At 40.6% G+C, this 13,997-nt stretch overlaps 1 protein-coding gene and 1 pseudogene across 2 annotated transcripts; one reads left to right on the top strand and one right to left on the bottom strand.

Moving 5' to 3' along the window:
• Positions 1 to 520: 520 nt before the first annotated feature.
• On the bottom strand, positions 521 to 2,767 carry LOC307050579 (ATM interactor-like; annotated as a pseudogene). Its single transcript has one exon. The product of its transcript is annotated as an ATM interactor-like (transcript).
• A 3,102-nt stretch (positions 2,768 to 5,869) lies between these two features.
• Positions 5,870 to 13,634, top strand: DTD2 (D-aminoacyl-tRNA deacylase 2; the record flags this gene model as incomplete). Its single annotated transcript, XM_079699406.1, has 3 exons — positions 5,870 to 5,980; positions 9,589 to 9,658; positions 13,309 to 13,634. The coding sequence occupies 3 exons, from the start codon at positions 5,870 to 5,872 to the stop codon at positions 13,632 to 13,634; spliced, it is 507 nt and encodes a 168-aa protein (XP_079555532.1).
• Positions 13,635 to 13,997: the final 363 nt, after the last annotated feature.

The raw sequence follows: 13,997 nt of genomic DNA, 5'->3' as shown, positions 1-13,997 counted from the left end.
AATATTTATTTATTTATTTATTTACATTGTGCTGGGTCTTAGTTGCTGCACTTGGGGATCTTCTTTGTGGCACGTGGGATCTTTGTTGTGGCATGTGGGATGTTTTAGTTGCGGCATGCGTGCAGGGTCTAGTTCCCTGACCAGGGATCCAACCCAGGTCCCCTGCATTGGGAGCACTGCGTCTTACCCACTGGACCACCAGGGAAGTCCCCCACTAGATGTGTTTTAAAGGTGTGAAATACATTTATTTTTTTAAAGAAGGGAAGTCTACACTGAAAGGGCAAATGTAGGCAACACAAAAAACAATCACTTTTTTAGATCAACATCTTACACTTTATAATACACTTATAAATTTTTACACAAATTTCATGTTTATAAGTGCAAAAGGCAAAGAACCTCAAAGAATCGAAGTAACTTTATCATCGACTACATTCAATAGAGTTAATACTGTTGTCCCCATTCTCCATCTTCTAAATCCAGAAGGGAACCGTAAATGGCATCCCCCATGTGAACTCCACTTTCAGAAGTTGGAGACTGGGTGTAGTTCTGCACACAGCTGGGTTCCAACAGAGCTGAATTGAGTTTCCATTGTGTTCCAGGCCAAATCCGCCAGAAGAAAGTCATCCATTGCTGTCTGAGTTTCACTGCTGTTGAAGAATAAGCTCCCCAAAGTTTCAAAGCCAGAATTCATGGTCTGTGTTTCTGCACTGCTTAACTGAACTTTGCTTTCTAGAGCAGGTGGGTGTTTAGCAGTGGAGATTCTTTCAGTTTGGGTCTCTGTGTCAGATGAATCAATACTCATGGAAAAGCTGGAGTGTTTCAGAATACTTCCCAGAGGCAGAAGAGGGCTACTGTCTAAAAAGAAGTTCAAGTCCCTCTGTGTCTGCGTGTCAAACATTTCAAGGCCTAAGAAGTTAGAATTTCCTCTACAACTGTAGGACTGGGCAGAGGTGTCTGCAAGTAAGAAGTCAGTTTGGGTCTCTATGTCCAGCAATTCCAAGACTGGCTCAGTGGTTATAGGGCTAAGTTCACTCTTTTCAGTTTGAGTCTGGATATTTGAGGCCAAAATGAACTCTTCAATATCAAAATCAACTGCAGGATTCTGGGTTGGGCCAGATGGGAGCTGGGTGTCAGGTCCAGTATTTGTGTCAGACGAAGACTACAATTGTCCAGTGTCTGACCAGGCAGATTACTTGACAAGATGTTTTCTAGATCACTTAATAAATCCCTGGTTCAGGTCCAATTATCTGTCATGTTCTGTGAAGAAAGTGTACTATTCTGTGCGCTGAATGAGGTTCATGATTGGTTCAGATTTCTCAATATCTTGATTTAAAGTTTTAGGGTGGTTCTGAGGTAACAAGCCATGAGTTACAGTCTCTGCTACTAAGCTGCTGCTTATAATTTGTCTGTAGAAACACCACATGATGAATGGACACTCTCAAAAATGTCTCCACACATTACAACTTGGTCTATCTGTACTCGATCATCTGTTGGACTTCGCATTCCACTGGTTTGAGTTTCTCTCAAGAGAGATCCCACCTGACGGGAAACTGGGATCTATAAATACATCAGTCTGAGCAGCTATAGATGAGATTACCTTAGAACTGGGCAAAAAAGTTTGAGTATGAACACTAATGGGAAGGGAAACTTGAGGACCAAATGTCAAATCAGTTTAAGAACAAGGTGATACAGAGGAATCAGGGCTAGCCCACTGTGCAGACAGTAAAAAGTGTTGTGTGGTGTAACATAGGTCTGCCTGTACATTGATTGAAGAAATGCTATTTTCTTGACATATGTTCCCTAGTTCTTGTAAAGAGTTAGATGGACTTTTACCCAAGTTCACTTGAACACCTGTGCTAATTGGCTCAACAGCAACAGGATTTACAATTTTCGAAAGAGGGAGGCTCTCCTTGAGAGAGCAAGCCTCTGAATCTAGGCCAAGGATCAGGGTTCCTATGGACAAGGGCAGTAAGTGCACAGAACTGGGGAGACACAGCCCTGATGATTGACACCCAACACCACAGGCTGGGCTGAGGAGTCTGCTGTAGGCACAAAGACAGGCACTTCAGGCTTTGGTAAAAGCAACTTCTGAGGATACCATGGATGTGTTGGAAGAGTCTGCTTTCTGGCATTAGAGCTGCAAGAGTCTTCAAAAGAAGCCATTAGCTCTATTTCTGAAGTTTCTAGTTCTTGAGCATCTGGTCTTGGGGTTGATTTGTTGCTCAGAGATTCAGTGGTCTTACTGGACAACTTCTGGTTGTGCAGGCACTTTTCCATTTTCCTTTTCTTACTAGATGGATCCCTGTGTTCTGCAGGGATCACATGGCCAGTTCGGTAGATATGGGACTGTAATGCAGTCCTTCTGGCATAGGGACAGCCACACGTGCACTGGAAGGTCTTGCCACAATCCTCTGGATGTCTTTTCAAGTCCTACTCAGTGCCATACGAATTGCTGCACTTAACTATGTTTGTGCTGCTTTTCCGCATGCATTTTCATAAAGTGCTGTTTTCTGAGAGAAAATTGAGAACTTGGTCTGTCAGGGCCTCTCGGGCATCCTTCAATCGGACAACAGTAGAATCTTGGGACAGTTTTCAAATCTTTTCCTATTGTTGGATTCTCTATGCCATCCTTCTGGTGGTGGCTCTTGACCAGGTGCGTGTTGAGCACCGGGCTGTTGGGCAGGATCTTGCTGCCGCCGCGTGCAGGGCACAGGATGTTGGTCCACACGGCCCGGGACAGCTCACTCACCCACGGAGGGATGAGCTCCCCAGCCAGCTGCCCCTCAGTGGCCTTGGGGGAGGGGGACTCCACGGGCCTGAGGCGGTGGCAGCTCCCCACGCAGCCCAGGCGCCCCAGGCCAGAGCCGCGGGCCCTGCCACCACTGTCTCAGAGGCCACCAGGTGCGCCAAGTGTCTTGAAGCCCGAATTCACCTGAGTCTTTCACACCTCAGTTTCAGATACCATGGTAGAAGAGTGACTATCTCTCATAGTAAATTGGTAAAGAGCCTTCTGAATATAACCTAGTATACCCTGCTTGACCACAGGGGAAAACGTGTTGATCATGCCTTATGTGAGAATTTCCACTCCATGTCATAGCAATATTTCTTACTACAAATGAAAAAATTAGTATTCTGGTTCTACCCCAATTCATGTGCAATTTAGTTAGTATGAACTAATTTCTCAGAAACTGATCACCTCCCTAGGCACTGAGGAAAACAAAACAAAACAAAAAACCTCTCTAAGCTTTGAAGCAGGGGGCTAGATTTCTTCCAAGCCTTCCCTGAAATGAAACCTCTATCTCTTCCTGCTGCATTTCTACTGATTAACATACCTCCAAGTAAAGCCTCGGGCAAGAGGTTCATTCTAGAGCTAAATCTTAGGAAAAGCTCTGCTTAGTCCAAGAAACAGATTTCTTAGTCTATGAAACAGATTACAAAACAGTTCATTTTTCTTTCTTTTCCTCTTTACAATCAGGAAGCTTACTATCAGCTGCAAAGGATCTTTCAGAAGTGGTTCTCAGTGTTAAAATTTGGGGCAGCCAACTTGAATGAATTAAACAACTTAAAATAACTCTAAATTATTATACCATCTCAGAGGGCCTAGAATGCATTCATAACTAATGCACTAGCTGCATGGTCTCCTTTCAGCACTGTAGCTGTTTGAGAACTATTCTTGCCCAGACAGTGATTTCTTGTATACTCACAAGGCAAAGCTCTCTTATGTTCCAGTGAATCTTCTTCCTCTAGAGCCAATTTAATGTTGTGCTTTGCCTCTTACATTTAACTTGAAGGAAATTGTACAACATGCTCCACGTCAACATTACATATGATGAACATAACTGTTTTATAACAAAAATTGAAGTTATATATCTGTGAAAACTTTGCTATGTTATCATCTCAGCACTCCAGTCAAGAACCACTGTCTTGTCTATTTGTTTTCAATTTTCCACATTCCGACTGACATAATTCCATTTTCTTTATTCCTTATGCTTTATTTTTATTCACATTTCACTATTTTATTGCAGGTATGGCTGACCTTCTTAAATTCTTTGTGGAATGAAACTAGATGTTCAAAAAAATAAAATTCAGAAAGTAAATACTTTCTTTGGTGCCTACTCTCTACTGCCCTCTGCAGGTAGAAAGAAAGAATAAGATCCTCACTTAACAGGAAGATTTAAAGTAATTGGTGTTTTTTGAGAGGCTAACCATTACCAACCAGACTCCATCTATTCACAGGAAGGAGTTCTCAATTTGCTAAAGTCCCTTCACTGTGGAAAAATTTCTGGGAACCACAGACCATTTTCAAGAGAGCTCCCTATCTCCTACACCCATATACAAATGGACATGAAGTCCTCTCTTATTCTGGGTGAAGGCTAAGGGCCCTCTATGTCAAAGTTCCTTCAAGCCTGTAAAACTTGAGTCTGGGAGTGAAAGAGAAGAGAGACATAAAGGTGCAGACAATGCAATTTGTCTGTGCTTTGCAGACAAATGTCAACAAATGTAGGAACCCCTGCAATGCCTCAATCAGAGATAATGTGAGATTTTGCTTTCTGTTTTTACAAAAAGTGAAAGGCAGCCTGCAAGATAACCAGCAAACAGGCAGCTTCAATTCTGTGTAGAAAGGACCGTTCATTACACATCGATTATTTTCTTCAGTTACACTACTTTGTATGGATAGCAACACTGTCAGTGATGTCATCTTCTGAAACAGAGACCAGGATGTATAGGCATATTGTGCCAACCGAGCCCAAATCAATGACCTGAGTAATGCAGTCAGGGTAACACTATTATTCTTCATCTAAACCCTCCAAGCCCATAGAAAAATAATGCTAATCTGATGCAGGTTCAAGGAATACGTTATGTGGGAAAGAAAATCAAGCCCTTGTTTAATTTTATTTACATTCTAATATGTACTTACAGGAAACACCACAGAATTCAGTATCATTATGTGCATCAGACTGTCATTTTATTTTTGAATTAGTAGCATGTTTAAAAATTTATTAAAATCAAACACTTTCTTGGATAAGAATATTTTTACCAAGGATATTCTCTAAAAGATTGATCTCCAAATATGTATTCACGTAGCCTACCAATACCTTTCCACAACTGCGAGAACAGAATGATTTATAGCATTCTTGATAGAGAAGGCAGTGTTGTTTTATTATTTGGGGTAAGGAGTTTTTTTGAAAGATTTATAGCTTTCAGTTCCACCTCCGCTTGTTTTGTGATTCAACTGACTCATTCTATTTACCTCTCTTCATAATGGGCATAATATGGACTTACGCAGACTTAAAATTTTTCAACGTCTGTAAACTTAAGCTTTCTGAGCTGAAAAATGTCTTTTTAAAAGGTATGTAGGGAAGAGAACCACTGGGTCTTTTCACTCGCTTAAAAGCATACACTGAGGGCTTCCCTGGTGGCGCAGTGGTTGAGAGTCTGCCTGCCGATGCAGAGGATACGGGTTCGTGCCCCGGACCGGGAGGATCCCGCATGCCGCGGAGCGGCTGGTCCCGTGAGCCATGGCCGCTGAGCCTGCGCGTCCGGAGCCTGTGCTCCCCAACGGGAGAGGCCACAACAGTGAGAGACCCGCGTACCGCAAAAAAAAAAGAAAAAAAAAAAGCATACACTGAGCGACTTCCACCAAATTGCATGTAGGTTGGGGTAAGGGTTAGTACATACAAGTCTTTTAAGACCGCACATCCGGGACACCGGAAGCCAGCCAGAGGCCGCGCCCTTCTGGAGGCGGGGCCACGGGCGACAAACACGACCCTCCGCTGCCGCGCGCTCCGCCCAATGCTCCCTGAGCGCCGGGGGCGGGCCTGTGAGGCGCGTGGCTGGAACCTAGGGGATATCCGCGCGGGCTTGAACCATGGCTGAAAGTGGCCGGCCACCTCAGGCCCGGGCCCTCCTGCAGCAGTTCCTGAACGCCCGGCTGCAAGTACGCCCCGCCGAAGGGGACGCCGCGGCCCAGTGGGTGGAGGTAACGTCGGCCCCGCAGCTCCGGTTATCCTGTGGCGCGCAGGGGCGGTTCTTACCTCACTGTCTCGGCGATTTGTGCCCCCGCGTCTCCCTCCGAGCCGGTCGCGTGGCGCCTGGCACGTGCTGTGGGCGGGGCGGGACTCCCGGCCGGTCCGCCCAACGCTACCCTCAGTGCGTGCCTGGCGTCGCTTCTCTCTTCAGTCCTGCACCACCGGCCCCGGCCCCTTCTCCCTCGGACTTATTTTCCGAGAGGAAGAGGGTGTCCCCTGGTTGGCACCCCGGGAATTGGGAGCTTCCTCTCACCGTTTGCCTACCTGAGCTCTGTGGACTTCAGGTTAGGCCTAGTAGCTCAGACCTCTTGCTTCAAAAGAGCAAAAAGCCTTGCCACGCCCTGCGCGATGCTCGGGCTGCTGGTGAGTTGTCCTGATCTGGTTCGAGCTTCTAGGTTAGATTTGTTGCAAGCGTTCAAGATCTGTTTTGAATTGTGCTCCGGATCCCGTCGAATTCCCTCTTAGGTTGACTGCAGCTAGGTGTTAGCACAGATGTGAGATTGCCCATGAAGCAGTTCTTTTTTCAAAAAACTTTTAAAAACTTGACTTATTTCCCACTAGGAACAAAGACGACTACTTTTATAATAATGTTGCATTGTTATCAAACACATTTCCTCCAAACAATTTAAAACATTTACACCAATATGATGTCCTTCTGCTTGAATATTTACCTTTTTAAAAGAGCCTGGCTATATGCAAAATTCCATGCAAAAACAAAATTTTATTTAAGGCCCCTGACTTATTTTTTGGAGTAAGTTGAAATGAAGGAAAAAAATGTGTAATAATAATAAATAAAACTGGTGGAGGTACTCAGAAACTTTAATGTAGGAGCATATCATTCATTCATCTGCTGAATTCCGTCCCAAATCAAGCACTCCTTAACACAATCCTAGTTATTATTTTAAATACCACCCATGAACTATATGTGGGTGACTATTCTTAAATCACTATCTGTTACTCCCTGGTAATTTGGAAATATTTGTAAGCATAAACAGTCCTATATTTTTGCCCTCCCTTTTTCCTCAAAAATTCATTTCTTATTTCTTACTTTTGTTATGGTCTCTTAAAAATTTCTCTTCCCTATTTTGAGATTTTTATTATTTTTGCCATACTGTCCAAAGAATTGCCTATTTTTATACTTGCTTCATGGAACTATAAATCCCAAACTATTAATCATTTAGATTTCTTCCATGCTTCTTTATCTTTTTATATTCTTCATGTCACATCTCCCTGTGCAAAATCACAGATAGTTTATTGCAGCCTTCCAAACTATCAGTGTGTTTATTAAGTTTAAAAGCTATTTTAATGCTTTCTCTTCCACTCCCACACATGGCTAAATTAGTATAAAGAGCTGACAAGTAATTAGAGAGTAAATTCTTTCCTCTTTCTCAAGCATCCGCTATTCTATTACTAAAAGTTATAATTTAAAAAAAAACATTTTTAATTGTTTTTAAGTTTACTTTTTGATTTGAAGGTTACTTTGCATGTTCTTGGTTTCATTCATTTAGACCTTTGCTGTCACAGGCTAATGTTTTTCTTTCTGGGAGGTGAACATTTTTAACCTACAGTGAGAATTATGTGTACTTTCCTATATATTTGAAATGTTCTATTTATACCAAAAGAAGCTACAAGGAAGGTGATTCTGACTTGAGGAGGGGAATTTGTAGATCACAATTTAAGAGCTATTATTGGAATAAACTAAAAGAAAATACCTTAATGAAGAGGTAGTGTGGTGAGTAGAAGGAAAGAACTAGTGTTTTTTGTTTATTTGTTTGTTTGTTTTTGGCCAAGCCATGCTTCATGTGGGATCTTAGTTCCCTGACCAGGGATCTAACCCCTGCAATGGAAGGGTGGAGTCTTAACCACTGGGCCATCAGAGAAGTCCCAACAGGTGTTCATTCCTGCAATTACTTAATTCTGACATTGCATGTGTCCAAATATGAATATGTTTGAGAAATTTTGGCCTGTGCTGAAACAATCCCAGTGTAGAGAGCTGTGACAGTGGTGCAGATATCTGTATTATTCAACCTGCCACCTCCTTACTGATGGGTGTGCCCTGGAGGCACTTGTTTGTTCAAGAGCACAATTACACTTATAAAAAGTTACTTCTTATCCAGGTAAATCAGGTGTGAGTGCACAGCTGCATTTATGTTTATTTACAAGAGTATTTAGATAACACATAGAGCCTGTAATATACAGTAGAACTTAAATGCAGTCAACAGAGTCCCTATCATGTACAAAGCAGTCTGTAAAGTGCTTTGGGAGTTAAGATGTAAAATAAATTGTGTTTCAGTCCTTAAATTTCTTTTTACATAGTCACTTAATATGCACTTGTATCGCTCTTACTATGAGACAGGCACTGTTCTAAGCACTTTACAGATATTAACTCAACCTTTGTAATAGCTGTTGGACTCAGAAGGTTAATCTACAAAATAAAAAATTTAATGATTCACTGCAGCAAAATCAAAGTCATTTGTCAAGTGTCTCTTTTCCATATAGTCTCTATCCTACAAGAGCTAATAAAGAACTATCCAAGTCATTATATAAAATAAATAAGCTTACATTCCTGATAACAGAAAACCTCTTGATGTAGAACTTAATATGAATGCAGTTTCCAAGGTTTAATCACTGTGTATTTAATGTATTAACAAAAATAACAAAAAATAATTGGACAGCAGTTTCTTGGAGTTTATTGAAATAGAATCAGACCCTTATTTTCATTATCTATAAGTAAATGGATTAGGAGGAACAAAGAATGATGATGTCAAAAGACATATCAGTTACAGTGTTGTTTATACATCAGCCATATCTGATATAATGTGAATTCATTTGGTGTTGAATAAATGGGCCCCTGCAAACTAAATATTTATAAGTCTGTCAGCCATACTTAGAAAGAGGCTAGTTCATAGTCCTAATGATTTTGATCAGAAGTACATGTTTGGGGACTTCCCTGGTGACACAGTGGTTAAGAATCTGCCTGCCAGTGCAGGGGACATGGGTTTGAGCCCCGGTCCAGGAAGATCCCACATGCCACGGAGCAACTAAGCCTGTGTGCCACAACTACTGAGCCTGCTCTCTAGAGCCTGCGAGCCACAACTATTGAGCCCACATGCCACAACTACTGCAGCCCACAAGCCTAGAGCCTGTGCTTCACAACGAGAAGCCACCGCAATGAGAAGCCCACGCACCACAACGAAGAGTACCTCCCACTCACTGCAACTAGAGAAAGCCCACATGCAGCAACGAAGACCCAACGCAGCCAAAAATAAATAAATTAATTTCTTAAAAAAAGAAGTAAATGTTTGAAGGTATAACTTGGGGTCTTTACTGCTCTTGGCTGTATTTTAAACTTAATTTTTGAAAGAAATGATCACTGAGGTGACTGAATATTGAAAAAGATTTTATTTTCTCACATATTTAGGAAATTAAGTCTATTATAAAAAGTTATTCCTCTTCTTTTGCATTTAACCTTTTATCTATAAAAGTTGTGAAATTTTATTCATTTACCTCTGTATATAGAAGCTTCTTTCTAATCTGAATTTATTGTGGTTTCTCATAGGTCCAGAGAGGATTAGTGATCTACTTGTGCTTTTTCAAGGGAGCTGATAAAGAGCTTCTTCCCAAAATGGGTATGTGTTTGATGTTTCTTTTTTAAGAGTGAGAGTGACTAGCAATAGATAGATGAATCAGAAGGGGAAAAAAGCACAATCTTAAATTGTACTGGTATGTAAGTTATAAATGACTTAACTCTGTGTACTGTTGTTGACTTTAGCTATTTGCCTTTTCCAGAGCTTAATGTAAGCAAGTGTGGTAGAATTCTTTTAAAATATCTGCAGCATTTCAGATCGTTTATAGATTGGTTTAGAAGAGTGTACACACACAGACAGCACACTGAGATTCAGCCGAGGATACAGAAACTTGCTGGAAGCAGGGTGGCCACATAGGGAGAAATAGATGCTGCATTTCTTAATATAGTTTCCTTATCTCTCAGAGTCCCTAACAGGGGCACAGAGGTGACACTGTATGTACAACATGTGGTTCCCATCAAATCTGTGAAGATCAGGCTTATATCATTATTATAGAAGAATTTACATTAACTATTTATGCACTTCTTTGTAGGAAATGTGTATGAAGATGATTATTAAACCAAGCTCAGTGTCATCACAACCACACCTCCTCTGCGGGCAGAGAAAGTCAGTGTTCAGGCATCTCTGAACAATAATGTACCTGCCTGCAGCTTTCCAGTGTCCTCGATAGTCTATATCACTGAACATTCCTTGTGATAATTACATAGGTTCAGATCTACCAAATCAAATCATATACTATCTCAAGACAGTATTTGATAGAATAATTATGTACAAAAAAAAGAAGCCTGAAATAGTCAAGCTGTCCCTAAGGTTGGGGACAGGTTATATTCTCTTCATTAGTAAAGGCAGTACCCATTAGTTGGATTAATAAATATAAATTATACAGATGGGTAGTTGAAGCAGGCGGAAGTTAACCTAGAAGAGCTTTAAGTAGTGGAACTCAAGCGTAAATAGCCCAGTGAGGAACAGCTTGGACAAAGGGCTAAAGCTTCTAGAGGGGATTTTATGCTGAGACATCAAACATGTTTAACAACTTTGTCAGAGGATGAAAACTAGACTTGAGAAGGGACTGCAATAGGTGAGGATGGAAAGCAAGTAACTGTAATAATTTGAAATTTGAATCTGAAGGATAATACGGAGCTTTAAAGGGTTTAAAGAGAAAATGAAATGAGGTCTCCCGTTACAGAGGGTTATTGCCAGGACTTAATGCTTGGACATTGGACATTCTGGTTTTGCCTTGAATTAAAGCTTTCTTGACCATGAAAAGTATATAGTAGAAATCTTCAAAAACAGGAAGAGCATTTTTGGCCAAATTGTGGCCAAGTAAAAACACTGAGGAAGTCCACCTTAACTCTTCTAGTGGATAGTCTAACACAAAGCTTTTATATATCATGATTCTCAGTAAAGAATTGTGACTCTAAGAATCACATTCTACTGGTGTGAGTTGTAAGCAAAATAAGTCCATCTATTTTTGATAGTAGTAGCTTGTACTTCCCTCTGTTCCAGGAGGCAAAGTAAGCCAGTGTGATGGGATTCTCTTAAACCCGACCTCATACTTATTACATGGCTTCAGATCTTTCCAATCAAATCATGTAGCCCTTGGGAACATAACAGCCAGTTATATCCATAAAGTCTGAAATAGCATGGCTAATGTATAGATGTGCAGAACCTTCCTCAATTCATCTTCAGTATAATTGGACAGAGATCCAGGGCCCTGTCAAAACTTAACTTCCCATATACATCATTAGAGATATTTGATCAACAACCTGTCTTAGGATCTTTGAGTTTCCAAGATGCCATTAATTCATTGTCTCATTTTAATTCTACTTACTGACATTTGTATTTGTATTATATTTACTTCTACATACTGATATTTGTATACCAACAGCATTAATTGAATTCTCAGTTAGATCCAGTAGAGGGAAGTGTGTGGAAGTATAATAAATTATACTTATCTCTCTGGCCTGTTATTTCAAAACTGCCTCCTTAGTCTGTCACTAGCCTGAGGCCTGGATAGCTGGATAGTGATTTACGTGGAATGAAATGCTCCGGAGAATTATAGTTTTCTTAGAAGCAATCAATAGGACTGCAGGCCATATAGCAAAGTTCTATTTGTAATAGAGAAAATTCGAGTTTTTTATTTATTTATTTTTGGTTGTGTAGGGTCTTCATTGCTATGCGCGGGCTTTCTCTAATTGTGGTGAGCAGAGGCTACTCTTCGTTGCAGTGCGCAGGCTTCTCGCTGCAGTGGCTTCTCTTGTTGCAGATGTTCTAGGTGTGTGGGCTTCAGTAGTTGCGACCTGTGGGCTCAGTAGCTGTGACTCGCAGGCTCTAGAGCAGAGGCTCAGTAGTTGTGGCGCTCAGGCTTAGTTGCTCTGCGGCATGTGGGATCTTCTCAGACCAGGGATCGAACCCATGTTCCTTGCATTGGCAGGCGGATTCTTAAGCACTGCACCACCAGGGAAGTCCCTAGAGGTATTTTAAAATAGGCATTAGTTAAATGAAAACTGATAGTGCTTAATGCAGAGCTTAGGAATTCATTTGGGTGTTTACCTTAGCAGGTTTTCACCAGGTTAATTCCTTGATTTGTAGAGTGGGGCCACTGTACTGAATCCTTGCTGATATTTACTACAGGCTCTCTAATAGTTGAAACCATTGACTACCCCACCAGAAAGCATACCTTTTCAAGCCTGATTATTCACACAGGAGTGTGAGGTTTCAATAGTTCTTTTACCGTTTGTGTCCTCTCAGGACTATTCTTTACAAGCAGAAGTTATTTATACCCTTTATAGAGGTAGGAAGACCCTAAGTGTGTTTATATTAGGCATTTCTTTTGCTTATTGTTTTGAAAATGGCTAATGTTGAAATGTAAAGGTTTTCTAAGTTTAGATTTTTTAGCTACACATGGATATTTATGGTTATTTTGACACTTCTTATTAGCTATGAGTATACTTGCGTGTCATAAAAATAATAATACAATATTTTCCTGTATGTATATGAAGATAATGCCAGTAACTCTATACCTTTGGATTTACTTTCCCAGTTGACAATGAATTTCTGATGATTCTTGCTTTCACCTTTATCCTTCTCACACTGGTGATGTTTGTAAAATGATTAGTCTTTGTTAATAATGTCTTCGAGGTTATAAAACTGCAAAATCAGCTAGTTTATAACAGGATTGAACCTGGAACCTTTGTCTCAGCTTAGAATTCTAGGCAACTAAGTTTAAAATAATAAATGCACAAAGGTTTTTATTTAATGTTCTTTGTTATAAAGTAGAATAAGTGTGTGGAGGATCTGTCATTTTTTTTTCCCAGTGGGATTTGTTTTGAAATATAAAAAGGAACAAAAAGGCAAAATCTTTTCATGTATCCCCCAGGGCAACAATATCTTGAAGTTCCAGTATACAGTTAATTCTTTAGTCCATTCTGGATGATCTTATTGTTAGGAGATCCTAACTGCCAAGTCAGATTTAAAACATCATGCCATTTTCTGCATGAAATTTTCCTTGTTTTTCATGCTTAGATCATTTAGCTTACTGAAGCAGTTTTTAAAATCTAGATAGAAAATTTGGGTTAAAAACATGAGCTGACAAACTGGATTTTAAACATGAGGTTTGCTGACTAGAAGATTGTTGGTTTTCTTCATGTTTGTTTTCTACCTCAAAATGTTCTCCTTTCTTCCCTACCTAGTTAATACACTGTTAAATGTGAAATTAAGTGAAACAGAAAATGGCAAGCGTGTCTCTGTATTGGATCTACCTGGCAACATTCTTATCATCCCTCAAGCCACCCTTGGGGGGAGAGTAAAAGGAAGAAGCATGCAGTATCACTCTAACTCTGGAAAAGAAGAGGGGTTAGAACTTTATTCCCAATTTGTGACTCTCTGTAAAAAAGAATTAGCTGCTAACAGCAAGTGTGCCGAAGCTGGGGTTGTGGTGGAACATGGCACTTACGGCAACAGGCAGGTGTTAAAGCTCGACACCAATGGACCATACACACACCTAATTGAGTTTTGAAAAATTAAAAGTTTCTACAGTTGTAATTAGATTCTCTCCCCCTTCTGCTTGAGTACACTAATCTGCAGCATTTTTAGACAAGAAAATCCTGGGTCCCATCCATAACTCTGCAGCCTGCTACTTGGACGACCTTGCCACGTCACCTAAACTCTGGATCTCAGTCACCTTCCATCCTGCTTTCCCCTAAACTCACACTCAGAATTTTGAAAAATGCCTTGTATTCGCTTTATGGTCATTGATAAGAACATGGAAATGTTCTTAGAGAGCTGTATTTAAGCATTTTGCAATTAAGCATTTTGTGCAATCAAGAAAAATGTTTCTTACACCCTCAAATGTATGTAATATGTAGTAAAAATCACTATT

The sequence above is a fragment of the Hyperoodon ampullatus genome (genome assembly GCF_949752795.1).
Source record: "Hyperoodon ampullatus genome assembly, chromosome: 3".
NCBI lineage: Eukaryota > Metazoa > Chordata > Mammalia > Artiodactyla > Ziphiidae > Hyperoodon > Hyperoodon ampullatus.
The sequence above is the reverse complement of the archived record's forward strand: the minus strand, read 5'-3'. Positions and strand labels throughout refer to the sequence as shown.